Source organism: Marmota flaviventris, chromosome 1, assembly GCF_047511675.1.
Source record: "Marmota flaviventris isolate mMarFla1 chromosome 1, mMarFla1.hap1, whole genome shotgun sequence".
Classification (NCBI taxonomy): domain Eukaryota; kingdom Metazoa; phylum Chordata; class Mammalia; order Rodentia; family Sciuridae; genus Marmota; species Marmota flaviventris.
This window is the reverse complement of record NC_092498.1, coordinates 55,535,099-55,553,145: the sequence shown is the minus strand read 5'-3', so window position 1 is coordinate 55,553,145 and position 18,047 is coordinate 55,535,099. Positions and strand designations below refer to the sequence as shown.

At 39.0% G+C, this 18,047-nt stretch overlaps 1 protein-coding gene across 1 annotated transcript in view; it reads left to right on the top strand.

The window, feature by feature from the left end:
- Slc26a4 (solute carrier family 26 member 4) overlaps positions 1-18,047 on the top strand; it is a 58,803-nt gene that overhangs the window by 24,604 nt on the left and 16,152 nt on the right. The window contains exons 6-12 of the mRNA XM_027926511.3: positions 4,343-4,495; positions 4,595-4,677; positions 11,227-11,374; positions 12,381-12,494; positions 16,221-16,298; positions 16,440-16,535; positions 17,443-17,549. Of these exons, the coding sequence (XP_027782312.1) occupies positions 4,343-4,495; positions 4,595-4,677; positions 11,227-11,374; positions 12,381-12,494; positions 16,221-16,298; positions 16,440-16,535; positions 17,443-17,549 (779 nt within the window). The remainder of the gene's footprint in view (positions 1-4,342; positions 4,496-4,594; positions 4,678-11,226; positions 11,375-12,380; positions 12,495-16,220; positions 16,299-16,439; positions 16,536-17,442; positions 17,550-18,047) is intronic.

Sequence of the window (18,047 nt, the reverse complement as noted above, 5' to 3'; positions counted from 1 at the left end):
TTCTATTCTGAAAAGTCTCTGGTATTAGGAATTGAACTAGGACCTCATGCATGCTATGGAAGTGCTGTATCACTGAACTACATCCCAATCTCTTTTTAAAAATTGTATTTATGAGACAAGATCCCCCTAAATTGCCCAGGCTGGTTTGAACTTGAGATATTCCTGCCTCAGCTTTCCAAGCAGCTGAGATTACAGGCATGTGTCACTATGCCCGGCAAGCATACTATTCTGGAAAAAAAAAAAAAAGAATGAACAGGTCTAGAAATTATTGCATGAAATTCAAAGAGCCACTTGGTCCCTGAATGGACCCATGCTTATGACATTACTATTGTAAGCATTTATAAGAGTCTCCTTCAATAAATTCAGCAATAGTGGATTCTTCTAGGAAAGATTATAGGATTATTATAAAATACTTTGCCTGGAATGTGATTAACTTATTACAACATCATGTACAAATTAAAATATTTTTATTGTAAGAATGTATTTTGGTTTGTTCCAGCCTGTCCTTCAAAGACGTACTGATAATTAGAAGTAATGAATACAAAAATTTGAAGGAGGAACTCTTAGGAATGAAAGAAAAACCTTTAGTTCACAAGTGCCAGAGATGCTTGGGTATAGAATGCAGAAGTGAGCATGACAGGGTGTTGGCAGCAATTCAGAGTTAATAATACTAATTAATTAATAATACTAATGCTACCATGTAGCTAAAGTAAAGTGGTTGTTTTCCTCCATTCACTTTGAATGGTTTGTTTCTTTGTTTGCTTACTAAATTCATGCTACTTGCTTCAAGGTGAGGAAGAAGAATGCACTGAAGTTCTGTCCAAAGCTGAGAGTTTTGAAAGCCATAGCTTAGCTTGATCAAACTTCTCACTTACTTCAGTTTGTTAAATTTACACCCTTAATAAAGCAGAAAGTCACACTAAGGGGTAATATACATATACACAAAATATCTGACAGCAGAAAGTTCCTGAAGGCAAGAGGTGATTATGAAGGTTTGTTATATTCATGGAGATAAGATAAACTAAAATAAATTCAGTTTCAAAGTTAACCAGTAAATTTCATTATATACAAGATCAGATGTAATTTTTTCCCTATGGCTTTACACCTAGGTAATGCTGGGCAAGAATAGTTATCTAAATGAAATGGTCCTAAAATTCCCCAAAAGTCATAAGAAATATAGTGAAATATTATACATTACTGAAAAGTCAATAACATGATTGGAACTATGTTAGAATTCTAGACTAAAATACAGGATCATATATTTATCCACATTTTAGTATTTTATAGAAAACTCAATTAGCATTATTTTTCAGTACATCCTTGGAGTGTCTCTTCTCTCTTTGAGTACATTCTATTTCTGTTTATTTTTAATTTTATTCTTTTTAGTTATACATGGCAGTAGGATCTATTTCGATATATTTATACAAGCATGGAATTTATCATATTCTATTTAGGATCCCAGTCTTATGAATGTACATAATGTTGAGATTCATTGTGGTATATTCATATATGTACATAGGAAGTTATGTCAGATTCATTCCACTGTTTTTCCTATGACTATTTCAGTTTATATGGCTGACTTTTATTTCTTTTTTGTTTGTTTAAATATTTATTTATTTTAGTTGTACTTGGACACAATACTTTTATTTCACTTATTTATTTTTTTGTGGTGCTGAGGATCGAACCCAGGGTCTCTCATGTGCGAGGTGAGAGCTCTACCGCTGAGCCACAACCTCAGCCCTGAGTTTTATTTCTATATAGACTAAAGTTTCTACTGTAGAACTTTTCATAAGAAATCCTGAATGATTACTCAGTGTGTAGGAAACCTAATATATATATATGCTTTGCTGAAACAATTGTATAATATGAACTGATTTTGATTTTTGCAGCTCATATTACATTTTTGACCCAACAGAGTTGTTTTGTTTTCTTTTGTTTTTGGTGGTGGTACTAGGACTTGAACTCAGGGGCATTCTAGCACTGAGCTTCATCCCCAGCCCCCCCCCCCCCTTTTTTTTCTTTTGAGACAGGGTCTTGCTAAGTTGCCTGGGCTGGCCTGGAACTTGTGATCTTTCTGCCTCTGCCTCACGAATAGCTGGGGTTACAGGTGTGTACCTCTGCACCCTGCAAGAAGTGCTTTTTATTCAAAGGTCTAATTGTCTCTTAGATTAAATGGGACTATGCTGTAGTGATTTTTTGTTTTGTTTTGTTTTGGTGGTATAGGGGATTGAACACAAGGCTTTGCACATGCTAAGCAAGGGGTCTACCCCTGAGCTACATTCCCAGCTCTTCTGCACTGATTTTTATAATGTGAAAATATTTGTTTGGTTAGGATAATTAGTCCAAATGTTTTGTTTTTTTAAGTTGGAATTTTCCCATGCTGAGTTGGAAAGTCAACCTTTATTATATAGACAGTTAATCTATATAATCAAAATATTATACCTAGCTCATGAATTAATGAAGGTCTTCATTAGAAAATTGATTTCCTAAACGTCAAACAGCAATGACAGCCTTCAAGCCTCTGTGTAAGGAATAGGGCGGTTGGCTCCTGTGTGTGATGGCCAAAGCTCTTGTTGCGTCAGCTCCTGAAAGTTCCCTTTCTCTTCCACCGTGGGGCTGCTGGCTAAATCTTGTTCTGTCAGCCTATCTATCTGCCTCCAGCAATTTTCAGTGATTCTGGGAAGCAGACAGCCCAGTACCTGGTAGGAGTACAGGGTTTAAAATAAGAACAAAAATCCCCTTTGAGTGAAAGTCCAAAAGGCTTCCTACAAGCTCAATGTTTGAGCTCCCATCCAAGCTCTTGGTGGAATGTATTCTGTTTGCAAAATACTCCCTCATTCCCTCACTCTTGAATGTGTTCCAGAGTTGAGGTTGCTCGCAAAATGATTCTTAGATGACTTTGTGTTCTTTATATAACGGTTACCAGATTATCATTATAATTATTTTAAGAATTTTAATTACCTACAAAAATCAACAAGGTGTCTGTTGTGAACTGTAAGATGTTTCATTCCTTTATCTTTATATAAAGATTCATTCAAAGAAAAATAAGCTTCACTGAGAGATCACAAATCTCAAAGATTTAAGGGATGTCTTCTTAAGTTGTGACTTATACATGACAAATATAACAAAGATGTTAGTGTTCTTTCCTGCAGACTCCTTTGCTAATTTCCTTTAAGAATACCCTCAATTCCAAAAACTTCTTATTTACAAAACAAAACTTACATTTCTTGACCTGGCTTCTCTGCTCACTTGGAAAGAATTATCTTTAGTGGTTATCTTAGTTCAAGTTTAAACTCTGTACCAAATTAATTTCAAAATATATATACACGGCCTACAGATCAAATTAATAGCCTTTGCCATGAAGAATGAATCAGTCAGATGTGGTTGTGCACACCTGTAATCCCAGTGACTTGGGAGGTTGAGCAGGAGGATTGAAAGTTCAAGGCCAGACTTGGCAATTTAGTGAAAGCCTGTCTAAAAAATAAAAAGGGCTGAGGATGTAGCTCACTGGTACATCACCCCTGGGGGTCTGATATCCAGTTAGAAAAAAAGAAAAGAAAGAAAGAATAAATCAGTGTACTTGTATCTACATATGGATGTATTTTAGGATTATTTATTTATTTTTATTACCTGTATTATTTGGGTTTAGGGAAAAGCATTATTTAAGCTGCTGGCTAATTGAGACCCTACCCCCCACCCCAAAAGAAAACAAGTGGGACTTTTTTGTTTGTTAACTTTTAGTCTCAATAATTCCTTATCCACCTGGTGAAAAATAGGCCATTTAATAGCACCTGTAAAAACCAGTTTAAGATATAAACTTTTGAAGCTTTTCAGCAAGGACAAGAATGTAATGGCATTTTTAAAAAGCTCTTCACTATTTTTAAAAAAGCATTTATTTTTTAGTTATAGGTGGACACAATATCTTTATTTTATTTTTAAGTGGGGCTGAGGATCGAACCCAGTGCTTCTCGCATGCAAGGCAAGCACTCTTCCACAATCCCAGCCCCCAAAAAGCTCTTCACTTTTTATTATAAAAAATAAAAATGTAGAAACCACCCATAGTTTTACTTCTTCAAATAGACTGTCATTAGTGTATACTCATACATGTACATATATGTTTGGGTATATTTACATATACACATGTATATATCTACACTTAGCAGAGACAGCATGTACTTAATGGTCCCTGTATTAACCAACACATTGTTAAGATTTAACATAAAATGTTCACATATTGTTTGATGATCTGATTTTTCATGTGGGAAAATCCAGGAGAGAATTGATTTTATGTATGTGTATGTCTCTGCAGCAGGAAGTATATAAGATTATTTTCTCTTTACAGACTCTGGTAGAGATTTTTCAAAATATTGGTGAGACAAATCTTGCTGATTTCATTGCTGGATTACTCACCATTGTCATCTGTATGGCAGTTAAGGAATTAAATGATCGATTTAAACACAAAATCCCAGTTCCTATTCCTATAGAAGTAATTGTGGTAAGTAGAACATATAGTTAGAAAATTCAGCATTAATTATGTTGACCAGTGAGGGATTGCGGATTTTTTTATTTCATATCTTCTTTTATTTTATTTCAGACCATAATTGCCACTGCCATTTCATATGGAGCCAACTTAGAAAAAAATTACAATGCTGGTATTGTTAAATCCATCCCAAGGGGGTGAGTATGACGTTCCTCTTAGATAATGCTAACATATAAAGCCAGTACTTTCTATTTAAATGAAACCTTTTATTACAAGCTTCACTTCACTGGTGCTTTTTCAGTAGTCCTATTTGTGTATGATCTTAAAGAAACACCTATTTGTGCAAAGCATCAGACAAATAGCACATGCATGGATAAAGTTCAAGCCATTTGTTTAAAAGTAGTCCCTATATATGTTCTTTTCCCTTCATTTTCTTAAAATGTGGCAGGATGTGTACATTTAACACCAGAATCCTGATTTAAACTCATATGTATAATTACAACATAATAGAATTACACAGTTATGATCAGTAGTATTTATTGCACTGTGAACAATCTGCTTGAGAAGTCAGGGACATCTGGCTTAAATTCTCTACCATTTAATCTATTTTAGATAATAATTATATCTTTTGTATCTATACATAAGTTGCATTATCTTTAAGGGGAGTTTTAAAAGAACTTTTTTTGTGTGTGTGAGAGAGAGAGAACTTTTATTTTTTTTAATTGGTTGTTCAAAACATTACAAAGCTCTTGATATATCATATTTCATACATTTGATTCAAGTGGGTTATGAACTCCCATTTTTACCCTGTATACAGACTGCAGAATCACATCAGTTACACATCCACGTTTTTACATATTGCCATACTAGTGACTATTGTATTCTGCTATCTCTCCTATCCTCTACTATCCCCACTCCCGTCTACTATCCCCCCTCCCCTCCCCTCCCCTCCCATCTTCTCTCTCTACCCCATCTACTGTAATTCATTTCTCTCCCTTGATTTTTTTTCCCCTTTCCCCTCACTTCCTCTTATATGTAATTTTGTATAACAATGAGGGTCTCCTTCCATTTCCATGCAATTTCCCTTCTAGAGAGAGAACTTTTAATGTTTATTTTTTAGTTTTCAGCGGACACAACATCTTTGTTTGTATGTGGTGCTGAGGATAGAACCCGGGCCGCATGCATGCCAGGCGAGCGCGCTACCGCTTGAGCCACTTCCCCTGCCCTTTAAGGGGAGTTTTAAATAAGTTTGGTAGTGTCCATCTCTGTCACTGTGTAGTTGTATGGCTTTCGGGAAGTTGCCTATATGTGAAGGGTAATTACAACAACTGAAGCCTCAATTCAAGCTTGTGAAATGCCAGTGAGAGCTCTCATAAAATGCAAAGTGGAAAAAGCGTTTTACACTATAAATTTGTTATATGGTGTTAAAAAAGAATCCCAGATGTTTATCACATATGTAACATTAACTTATAGCATTTATGACTAGACTTGCTGCTGATTGGTAAGTACTGGTTTCCCTTCGCTTAATCTTAGTTGAGGCACCTTGTGCTGGTCTTTGTTTTTCCATTATCCTGATAGAAACTACTCAGGCGAGCTAATTCCTACTGCTTGTTCCACAGGAAACTGCTACCTTCCCATTTGATTAATCTCACAATTTCTTCCAAATCACCTCAAAAAATATTTGAAAAATGGCTGGGCCTGGTGGCACAGGGCTGTAATCCCAGAGACTCAGTAGGCTGGGGCAGGAGGACGCCAAGTTCAAGGTCAGCCTTGGCAATTTGGCCAAGACCCCATTTCAAAATAAAAATAAATAAATAAATAAGGGAGAGTTGGCTAGGCGTGTGTCCCACACCTGTAATCCCAGCGGCTTGGGAGTGTGAAGCAGGAGGATCGTGAGTTTAAAGCCAGCCTCAGCAGTGGCACACCACATAAAAATAAATAAAATATATGTATTGTATCTATCTACAACTTCCAATTTTTAGTTATAAAAATTATACAAAACTATATTTCATAGATCCCTTTGGTGGCAAGGTGCTAAGCAACTCAGTGAGATCTTGTCTCTAAATAAAACACAAAATAGGGCTGGGGATATGGCTCAGTGGTCAAGTGCCCCTGAGTTCAATCCCTGGTACAAAAAAAAAAAAAAAAAAAAAAAAAATGACTGGAGTATAGCTCAGTGGTAGAGAGCCCCTGGGTCCAATCCCCATTACTGCAAAACAAACAACTAGCTACATGGGACTTGAGTTACATATTACCCATAATAGCATTTCTCAAACTTACACATGTAAGAATCATGTGAGACCTGTCTTTACAAAGATTCTTGGCTCCCACCCCAAAACTATTGAATCAAGCTTTCCAGAATAGGGGCCTGGAAATTATTATTTTTCAAAACTGCCTCAAATGAGTCTTCTGATCAGATAAATATGGGAAACTCTATATTAGAAGATCTGAATTTTAGTAGTGAATTCTAAAGCTGAGAGGAATTTAATGATAAAAAATTGCAATGTGGCTACTTGAGTTATGGAGTTTTTACCCTAATATTCAATTTTTGGGGTAGTTATAAAAATTATACAAAACTATATTTCATAGATCCCTTTTGTCAGGCCCCCTAATATGTAACAAACTATAGGTGGATATGGGGGGCAGCATATCCCCTGCCCCCCAAATCCATATTCTATTAGTTGATTGCTGCCCTTAGTTGTCCTTCCCGGCCTTCTACTAAACTTTCCTGACTGGCTTCTCCTGAGAATGGATCGGGAGCCTCTTGCCTTGGGTTTAATCGAGCTGAATCCTCTGACAGACCACCTGGTCAACCTGGTCAGCTAACAGCCTGCTGGCTGTGAGGACTATAAGCTCTTCCAACAGGACAATAAACCCATTTGTGTTGCTCAGCTCTGTCTCCCTAGCACAGTACCTATCTCACAGAAGACTCTCAGAAAATATTTGTTGAAGGGTTAAAATACCAAGGCCTGTGTCATTATACACAAGCCACAAGAAAGGCCTTTGTTATCTGATGTCACTTGGTAGCATAAAAACAATTCTAATATTAATAAACCTGAGAAAGAAAGGGTAGCACTGAGACATTGGAAAAGAGCAAGTGAAAGAGATGTTCAAGTGGCTGAGGCGAGTCCTGGGAAAGGCCGAAGAACAGAGAGGGAGAAAGGGGGGTGTGCCACCTTCTCATCTCCTCCCTGCCTCATGCCTCCAATCAGGCTGCTGTTGGCAGCTTGCTTTTATCCTATTCAGGGTCAGAGCCATATGTTAGGATTGCTTGGTTCCCAATAAAAATGTCACATTAGACTGACAAAAGCTGTAACTCCTTGTCCTTTTCTCTACTCCCTTCCTGGTAAAAATATGCTTGTCTGAGCTGGGGCTGGGGCTCAGTGGTAGAGCGCGTGCCTAGCACATGTAAGGTACTGAGTTCAATCCTCAGCACCACATAAAAATAAATAAAATATATGTATTGTATCTATCTACAACTAAAAAAAAAATAAATAAGCCTGTCTGTCGGGAGCCAGTCCGGAAATACACGCCCTTAAGTCCTGAGCAAGAGATACTGAACAATTATTGCGCCCTGCAATAACTTGGGCTTTACCTTCGCTCAGATAATGAGGCATGGCTCCAGGAGTAGGCGTCACCAGGTGGAGTTGAGTTACACTCACCTGTTCCTTTGTAATCCTACCCTTTTGCTCTTTCTGGGATAGAATGTTCCATGGAAACTCCCCTTGTGTGTCCCCTATTTAAGAATAAAGAATGCCAGTGGCTCTCTTTCCACGAACCTCTAAGGTCCCAGAACTATCCCCGGATTTTGAAAAGGTACTTCTGTGTGTTTGTGTGCTTTCTTTGCCATTTTCTTAAGTTATTGGAATAGTCAGATTTTTTGAACCCAGCATTAGGTCGCCAGCTAGGATAGATAGTGATACCTGTCTATGTCCAGTCAGCGTTTGAGATTTCACTCAAACTGGGAGCTCCCGTTCCAAGAGAGCAATCACAGCCTGCCTTTCTCCTCATACAACTCAGCCCAATCCTATAGCTATTAATGTGTCCAGTCTCTTACTTATCACAACCTGGGCTTTCATTTACCCCTCTGTCATCATGGTTGTGTGTGGTGGGCTGTGTTTTTGTGTTACTGGGGACTGAATTCAGGAATGTGCCATCACTGAGCTACATCTCCATCCCTTTTTATTTTATTTTGAGACAGGGTTTCAGTAAGTTCCCCAGGCTGGCCTTGAACTTGCAATGCTTCTGCCTCCTGAGTCACTGGGATTACAGGCACATGTCACTGTTGTATTTTAAGCTGTAACACAATTTTCTGCTCTGTCCTCTAATTTTTTAAAAATATTTTTAGTTATAAATGGACATGATAACTTTATTTTATTTATTTTTATATAGTGCTAAGGATCGAACCCAGTGCCTCCCACTTGGTAGGCAAGCGCTCTGCCACTGAGCTACAATTCTAGCTCCTATTCTCTAAATTTTAATCCCTATGTAAACTCATTCCTGCCTCATCTCTCAGCAGTGACTGGTCCTCTCCTCACCAGGGCTCCTCCCTGTCATGCTGTTTGTGGTTGTACTTGGAAGTGTGGCCCAGGGAAGGACACAGAGTGGGGAGAGTGGCCAAAAAATTCTGGAAGTTCTTCTCCTGGCTGATTTCTGAGGGCCATTTTCCTCCTTTAGCTGGAGCACTGGCACTTTTGTCAAATGTTGAGGTCCAACTGGAAGTAGCACCATGTTTACATGCCTGACTTTCTTCATGGATTCTGTGGCACCTCAGGGCTCACGCCTTCCCATCCTCATCTTCAGATCAGTGGGTTTTCATATGCTGTCTCCCCTTTAGGCTCTTGGTAGTGTTATCTCATGATCAGGTCAGACAGGGTTGGCTGGGGCCAAACAAGCCCCCTGAGTGAGCATACAATTTGTAAAGAGTTATAGCCACTGAAGGAGGACAAGTACTAGAGGAAAGGCTTACGCAGAGGTCATCAGAAGCCAGGGCTTCAGTTGACTTGGGGCAAATAATTGATACCACTAAGGTCCAACAAGACAGAATGAAAGGTGGCAGGAATATGACAGACTTAGATTCTCCCCATTTAAACTGCACCTAATATGTGTGTAGGTACTAATTCCTCACTATATAATACTGCAATTAATTCTATGAGAACAGTGCATTGTCCCCACTAGATGGCCAAAGAAACCGAGACTTGGCAGGTTTAAACAACATGCCCAAGTCATAAAGTTACTCACAGAGAGATTGAGGTCCTTTGATTTCAAGTTTGCCCCTTACCTTTGTGACCCTGAACAATCAAGGATCAGGTATTATTTGGAGAAGGAAGCAGTGGGTAGGCAATGGACATTAGGAGATTATGAAAACTAAATTCTTTGCAGGGCTGGAAAGTTATCCTGAGGCCCCATAGTTACCTGAAGTAGGGTTGACTGGGTCTCAGAAAAAAAGAAGCCTTTTTAAAAATATTTTTTTAGTTATAGATGGAAACAATGCTTTATTTTGTTTATTTATTTTATGTGGTGTTGGGGATCGAACCCAGGGCCTCACACATACTAGGCAAGTGTTCTACCACTGAACTACAATCCCAGCCCCAAGAAGCCTGGTTTTAAGAAGTGAGGTCTAAGATCATATCCAGACTATCTGATGATATAATGGTGAGTCACTCAGGGTTTCTAATGTCCTGTCTGCCTGCCTACAGATGGGGTGCATGCTAGAGCCTACACCTAGGTAGGATGGGATATGGGAAGAAAAGGCATCTAAAAACTAAGCCTCTCCCCTTGGGAAGAGAAAGCCTAATGAGAGCAGAGAACCAGAAAGATCTTGTTACCTAGAAAGTCACACTATCTAACTCTCATATCTAGACTTTTCTGGGTCTCAGTTCCCTTATCAACAAAATGAAAGAGGTAGATTAAGCAATATCTAGGATTCTTGTTAACTCTAAATTTATCTGTGGTTTTCTCTAAGAATCTAATTTTCCACTTTATCTTTATTCAGGCATAAATGAGGTAGGTGGAGAGATATTTTTATGGTTGGGGGGTCTGAAATTACACCATATGGATAGTTATCAAGCTATGGGTACTTGAAGGTCATCCCCCAAATTTACACATTTGGGGACAATCTCATGATTATAAAATTATAGGTTTACTTATGTAGTTTAATAGATCACTTCTAGTTTTGTCAAACAGTAGTCATTTAACCACACACTCATTGGGATATTTTAGTCACTAAATTGCCCAGACTGGCCTTGAACTTGCAATCCTCCTGCCTCAGCTGCCTGAATCACTGGGATTCCAGACATGCACCACCACACCCAGCTTTTTCACTGAACTCTTTTAATATCATACCATTGGTCCCTTTAACCAAAATGACATCTCTTCACACGAGTAAATCTCATATTGTGGTTAGAATATCTTTTAAGTTCAAAGACCTTTAAGCTTAAATTGCGAAAGGAGAAATTCTAATATGTGAACCATATGGCCTTGAAGAATCAATCAGTCAAGGCAGATTTATTCATGTCAGAGGTTTAGGAGAGGCTTTCAAAGAAAGCAGCCAGTGAGATAGCACTGACTTCTGATTTAAAAGTGTGGATATGGATGCTGCCATTCATGCATTATATGTGCTCTTCATTCTCTTGGATCATGACCTTTCATTCTTTCATGTGCCTGAGTGGATGCAGCATTTGATGAGGTGGGAAAAAGGAGCTGTTGTCAAATCTTCACTGCATTTTTCACTTAAAAACTCCTAGGTTTCTGCCTCCTGCACTCCCCCCGGTGAACTTGTTTTCCAAGATGCTGACTGCATCATTTTCCATCGCTGTGGTGGCTTATGCTATTGCGGTATCTGTAGGAAAAGTCTATGCCATTAAGCACGACTATACCATCGATGGGAACCAGGTATGCGAGCCCTCATGCTGAGCTGCTTTTATAGAGCAGAAAACAAGAAAGAAACATAAACAAGAATGACTTTGGTCTCTGCTACAGAAAGACTTGGATTTTTCCAGCAGTCCTTAATGAGTTGGTTTTTCTCTCGGGCTTCCTAATTAGAAATTATTTTGAAATATGCATGCTGAATCATTTTGCTTTTTAAAAAACATTTATTCTTTAGTTTTAAGTGGACACAATATATTTATATGGTTCTGAGGATCAAACTCAGTGCCTCAAGCATGCTAGGTGAGCACGCTACCACTGAGCCACAACCCCACTCCCAAATCACTTTGCTTTTTAAGAAATAGGTTGAAATAACCCTAATCTTAAAAGAGCTAATTCAATCAGGACACAACGAACCCTCAAAGTTATCATGTTAGATCAGAATGAGAACTCTTTCTGGTCATTTCTTTTTTAATGGCAGCACAATATGACAAAACAAGGTAAAAATACAATTAATAGCTATGACCACTTTATGTTGTGGTTAGTTCACAGTGCAATTAATGAATACAGGACAATTTTTGTAAGTATATGATACATTGTCAGGTGACTGCAGGTTTTATGGTTGGATGTTTCTGAAAGCAGAATAGCAATTACAGCTAAATGACTAGTAATCAAGCAGAATGATAGCTCTGCTAGTTATATTATGTTTTATAGCAAATATCCAAACACAGAAAAACTTATATTTATGAGAGTTGCAGATGTGCTGCTCACCAGGCAGTGTAAAAGCATCTTAGCAAAGGATCACAAGTTACTATTTCTTGTCAACCTTTAGTACAATCAACAGCTGTGAAGTTTCTTTTAGATTCTATGGAGTCCAAACCCCAGATGTTTTATAAGATCCTCATATACCTTTAATGGTAAAAATGAAATTGGACCACCAGGCAGGATTGATTTAGCAGTTTCCTTTGAACATGAGGTGAGGGTCTTACAAAGAGTCTATTTGTAGTATTACATCATCCATTCTCTCCCTTAGGAATTCATTGCCTTTGGGATCAGCAACATCTTCTCAGGATTCTTCTCTTGTTTTGTGGCCACCACTGCCTTGTCCCGGACAGCTGTCCAAGAGAGCACAGGGGGAAAGACACAGGTATGGAATGACAGCAGATAACATTAATCACATAGAACAAGCCAAGGAATGGCAGCTCAAAAAGGCTTGCGAAAGAACTAGGCAGGACAGTTGACCTTTGAGAAGAGAGGGACTTGTGTTTCCTCATTGGATCCAACTTGGGCCTGTTCATCTGTTTGAATCACCCCCTCATCAAAAACCTCTTGAAAAGTAACATTTATGATTTCCTGAGATGGCAATTCTTATAAACCTTTGTGTCAATGCTCACGTAGCACTGCACTTGGAGTGATTTTCTAGGGACATTGGCTACTGCCAAGGATGGGGATGAAGAATGCTGGTTGTTAGTAATTTCTAACCTGGGGAAAGTGAAGGCCCAGCACTTCATGGCTTTGTGTTATTTTGCTTTCAGGAAAGTGAAAACTTCTCTTCACATTTCCTTTACCAGGATCAGGAACCTCCTCCAGAGGCCTTTGGTCCCACAGAATAGGAGTTTGCTAGCCAAGAATATCTTGTATTGTCACATTTTGGCATTTATTCCCGAGTATGATTTTTGTTCTTGAAGTTCTGAATGTGTACTTAATCTTGCCTTTTTAAATGTGGCTGTCGGTTGTCTTCATGAGATGACCATAGAACCAGCATCCCACTTAATCTTTGGTTAATCCATCAGTCCCAGTGAGTCAGAAAGCTCAGGAATGGTTCTCAAAGCCAGGCACAGAATCAGATATGCCAAACCAGTGACCTTGGGCTAGGGACAGACTCAGGAATTGTGCCTCTTTTATGCCTGAAGGGTTTTATTCTCCTAACACAGGAAGAAGCATTATTTAAAAGTAAAGTGCATTCAGACTCTAAAAGTAAAACAGATCCAAACTAAATAGTGTAAAACACACACAGCATCTTCTTACAGCATTTTATTAAGGCAGAGACACACACACACAAATAACTATGAAAGAGAACAACTAAGAAAACAAAAGACTCCAACAGTGGCTTGTCTAGAGAGAGCTTTAATTGTCCCCATGGTACACAGGTTGTTCCTCTCCTATTTATAATGGATTGTGATAATTACAGAGTTTGAAGAATTGACCTCTTCCAATGTCTGGGCTCCTTTGAAACAAAAATTTATTGTTAATTCTCAGAATTTTTCTTAAGTTGTTTTTGCAAGCATTTCTACCTCTGAGGGAGCAGGTAAAATAATATAGTCCAAACCAGGAGGCATAACCAGCCAGAGATCTGTTGTTGAGGGGAAGAGGTCAGAGCTAATTTCCAAAGCTGTGCCCATTTTATGCCGCAGCTGTCAGCAGCAGGAGTTCTTGCTGCTTGCATTGAAGACAGAGTATTGATAAGCTCTCCAGGGCACGTGGTCCTAAGAGGGTGCAGGCAAATCCTGAACTGCTGGTGTCCATTCTCCTGCTGTTACCTCCAAACATAGAAAAACTTTATATGAGAGTTGCAGATGTGCTGCTCACCAGACAGTGCAAAAGCTCAAATGAGTCATGGGCTGGCTGCCCCAGTAAGAATGCCCATGTAAAGTGACCTTCTTGGCAAAGGGCTTGGGGGATAATGGCATTCTGGTAAGCTAATATCCTCTGCCACACACTGGCGTGTATTATATTTAGGAATGATGGATGCCAGGATTTCAGCACTGAAGAAGGAAACAAGTGTAGAAATGGCTTGATATTTAATTACTGAAATGTATTCTAAGTTCTGGGGTTCAACATCTATGTGCCTGGACTGTGACCAAATAAACTGGCAGGTCTTCCCTTGTGTGGCTTCTCATATTTTTTTTCTTCTGTTGAAGCCTCAGTTTCAGCACCTATAAAATGGACTAAAGTTGTATCCATCTATAGGAACAGTGAGAGGATTAGATTCAGAAGTGTTTGTGAAGCACATACCAGTAAGTGCTGATTGCTGGGCTCAAGGTAGGAATGGCATCTTAGCATCTATGATACATGTATTGTTCCTGGCATGTAAGAAACACCTAGCATATATTTGCTGAAGGAATGAATAGAAGAAAAAGTGTTGGTGTTTTCAGCACATCTCTACAATGTAGAAGAGCTGAACATTGGCCATGTGTTCTTTCTCTCACTCTATCTTACTCTTATCAATTCATAAAAAAGTAATTCTGATTACAAACTACTCTGTAGCTCTGATTACTCTCTCACTTAACAGAATAATTAATTCCCTGGTAATTGAATCTGCTCATAGATATAAAATCTACAGAGTTTCCCACAAGTCAGCCTTTATACCATAAGTACAAGTAATTGACCCCTCACAGATCTTAATGATATTCAAAACTAGCCTAGACCCCCATATTTGGAGACTTATTATATATACTGGTGAATAGAGGATGCTTTCTTGTCCTGAGTTGGGCAGCAGGCTATGGTTCCTGTCTGCAAATCTCCATCTCTCTCACCATTTCACAGAGGCCTTTATCTACAGTGAGATGCAAATGGCTCAGTGAATATTGCATGAGTCATTGGAAAGGTACTAACTTCTTTGCTTAGTTAGGAAAGAGGAAAGCTCACCAAGGTGCTGGGAACCTGGAGGCATGGTGCCCGGAAAGGCATAGAGTAGGGAGCTCGATAAACAAAGTGAGCATTTTCGTACATCACAGGTATGCCCAGACTGACCCAGCCATAAGCCGAACATAAATGAACATAAGCTGAATATCATTTGCCAGTTGAAGCAAATACTTTCTAATTAAGTATGCTAATTTCCTTTTTCTATTTGCTGTGCCTGCCTCCTCCTTTAACTCAGATCTCTTGTACTAGGCAATGCTTGTACTCAACACCATCTTCCCTGTTGATTCCTCTCTGACAGCTTTGCTTCTGGTTTCCTGTCTTCTTTTCTCCTCTGTTTCAGAGCTTCTAGTCTCCACCTTGGCCCTGCCCCAGCTGTCTCAAGAGAGAATTCATTGGTCATCTGATCAAACCAGAGAATAGTCCCCCGCCCCCTCAGTCTCTCTCCTATCTGTGGACCTAAGGAGAGCTCTTTTTTTATTTTCCAGTGAAGGTAAAGTTTCTGGACTTCTTTACCCCTGCTATTGCTCCATCACTGCAGCTGCTTTGGGGCAAATTTGGAGCCTGCACCTGTGCAAATATCAGAGGAAGCAGGAGACAGGGTCCCACCTCTCAGCATGCCAGTGTGGCACTATGAATTGGCAATTGAATGGATAAACTTATTTTCTCTGAGACTTTCATGGGAACCGTGTGCTACAAGTACAACATGTTATCAGAGTGGCTATTGTGGTCACTGCTTCAACAGTGTAAAACAATCAGATACATGCTGTGAGATTTATTTCCCAAGAACATGATAATAATCTCTGTTGTTAGGAAGAGAGTTGGTATGTTTCATGGCTTGGCAACTACTAGAAGGTTGGCTCCAGAATTGACACTAAAACTGTAGGTATAATCTATCCGATAAAATCCACATTAATTAAAGTAGCTTTACTTCAGCAGGCCCACTTTCCACATTTTCTTTAATTTCTCTGCAATAGCATACACACACACACACACACACACACACACACACACTTCCACACACATATATGTTTTTCCTTTTTTTTTCAGTTTTGTATTGATTTAGCAAATGATGCTCATTTCTCCCAATATTGAGCAGAAGCTGGGGGAGGAGAGGAATCAGAGAAGCACCAAATGAGCCTGTGTGCAGGATCGTTCATGATCATGTGGTGAGCTGAAAGACACTAGGGAGGAGGATGAACCCTCTTCATGCAAGGTGTATGTCTTTCAGATTGCTGGCATCATCTCTGCTGGGATTGTGATGATCGCCATTGTTGCCCTGGGGAAGCTTCTGGAACCCTTGCAGAAGGTAAAACCCTGCTTCTCTGCATACTGATTGCATAATTTCCTGTCACCACTCTGCTACCAGAGAAATAACAGGGGATTTAAAAATCATCACATGGAAAGCTATTCCCCTGAATAACACAGCCTTCCCTGTCTCTCTTGGCAGTCAGTCCTGGCAGCTGTTGTAATTGCCAACCTGAAAGGGATGTTTATGCAGGTGTGTGATGTTCCTCGTTTGTGGAGGCAGAATAAGACTGATGCTGTAAGTCACCCACCACCCATTCTCTGAAATAAGATTTGGTTTTCATATGCTTCCTCTCATATCACTAAGTCTCCCCGTTTCCTAAATCTTACCTGCACTTTGGAAACCTCAGAGCAGAAATTAGAATTGTGTGCATAAACAAAAGCCTTGTTGTATTCTATGTGAACTGCATTAGTGAAGCTCCTCTATCTCTGAGAAGACTGATTTCTAACAAGAATCCCATATAAGGCCCTGGGCCTTCTCAAGCCAAAACAAAGCAAAACACAACACACCACATTTTCTTTAAAACCTAGTTTAAAGGACAAATTTAAAAAAAAACACAAAAACAAAATACAAAACCCCATGCTGAGTTTGTGACTAAAATGTCCTTCACAACTATTCTGAGGAATTACAAAAGCCAGAAATGAGTCCTCTACAGTTTACTCTAATTTAGACACACACATGCACAGAGAAAACTTCCTATATATTGATGTGTAAAAAAGAGACCAGAATAGAAATGCTGGGGAAAAGTGTGTGTGTGTGTGTGTGTGTGTGTGTGTGTGTGTGTACGCATGCGCGCATACCCACAAAAATGAAGAGACTACATGTAGGGAGGGTGATTGGGAATGGGTGGAGAGAGGAAAGAAATTGTGAGCAAGAGTTTTCACTGTAAAGCTCTTAAAATTAATTCTCTTTTGAGCCCTATTCAAATATTTAAAAACAAATAAAATGGGACAGTTGGTCTTTATTGGGAAGGCCAACTCCAGTTTCACTTAAATATGAATGAATGGATGGATAAAATGAATGATGTCAGAATATTTTTTAAAAGGTATAATTGTGAATGATTGATTTTATTGTTATAGGTAGCCTAACGTTTGACAGTACCCTATGAATCAATGTAATTCTTTTCATTTCCATTCCCCTGTAGGTTATCTGGGTATTTACATGCATCATGTCCATCATTCTGGGGTTGGACCTGGGCTTACTAGCTGGCCTTCTATTTGGACTATTGACCGTGGTCCTGCGAGTTCAGTTGTGAGTATTTAAAATCCAGATTTTCTATGAAAGGGACAACACATCCTCTACTTTCCTATGTTTACATGAAACTTCTTCCTTTGATAATAGTTATTATATATTGAGAGATTCTATGAATTAAGCCACCTAGTGCTTTACAAACTTTATCATACTTAATTTTCAAAAATATCCTATGAATAAGATGGCTTATTCTCATTTTACAGGTTAGAAAATTTAGGCTCAGAAAGCCAAAGGACCTTTCCTAAGGTCACACAGTTACCAATTGGCAGAGCTAAGATTTGAACCCAGATTACCTCACCCTGAAGTCCAGGCATGTAGTCACATGCTCCACGGCTGTGCTCTCCTTTTAGCCATGGTCAGACTAAAAGAAACATGGTTCAGCCAAAGTCCAAAGTTGCTTTGTCATTTTTTTTTTCTTTAAATAAGATGCAAGGTGGGCACTGGGTCCAAGGTCAGGCAAAGCAACTGCTAAATTTATAGCTCATTTTCGTCTTTTGA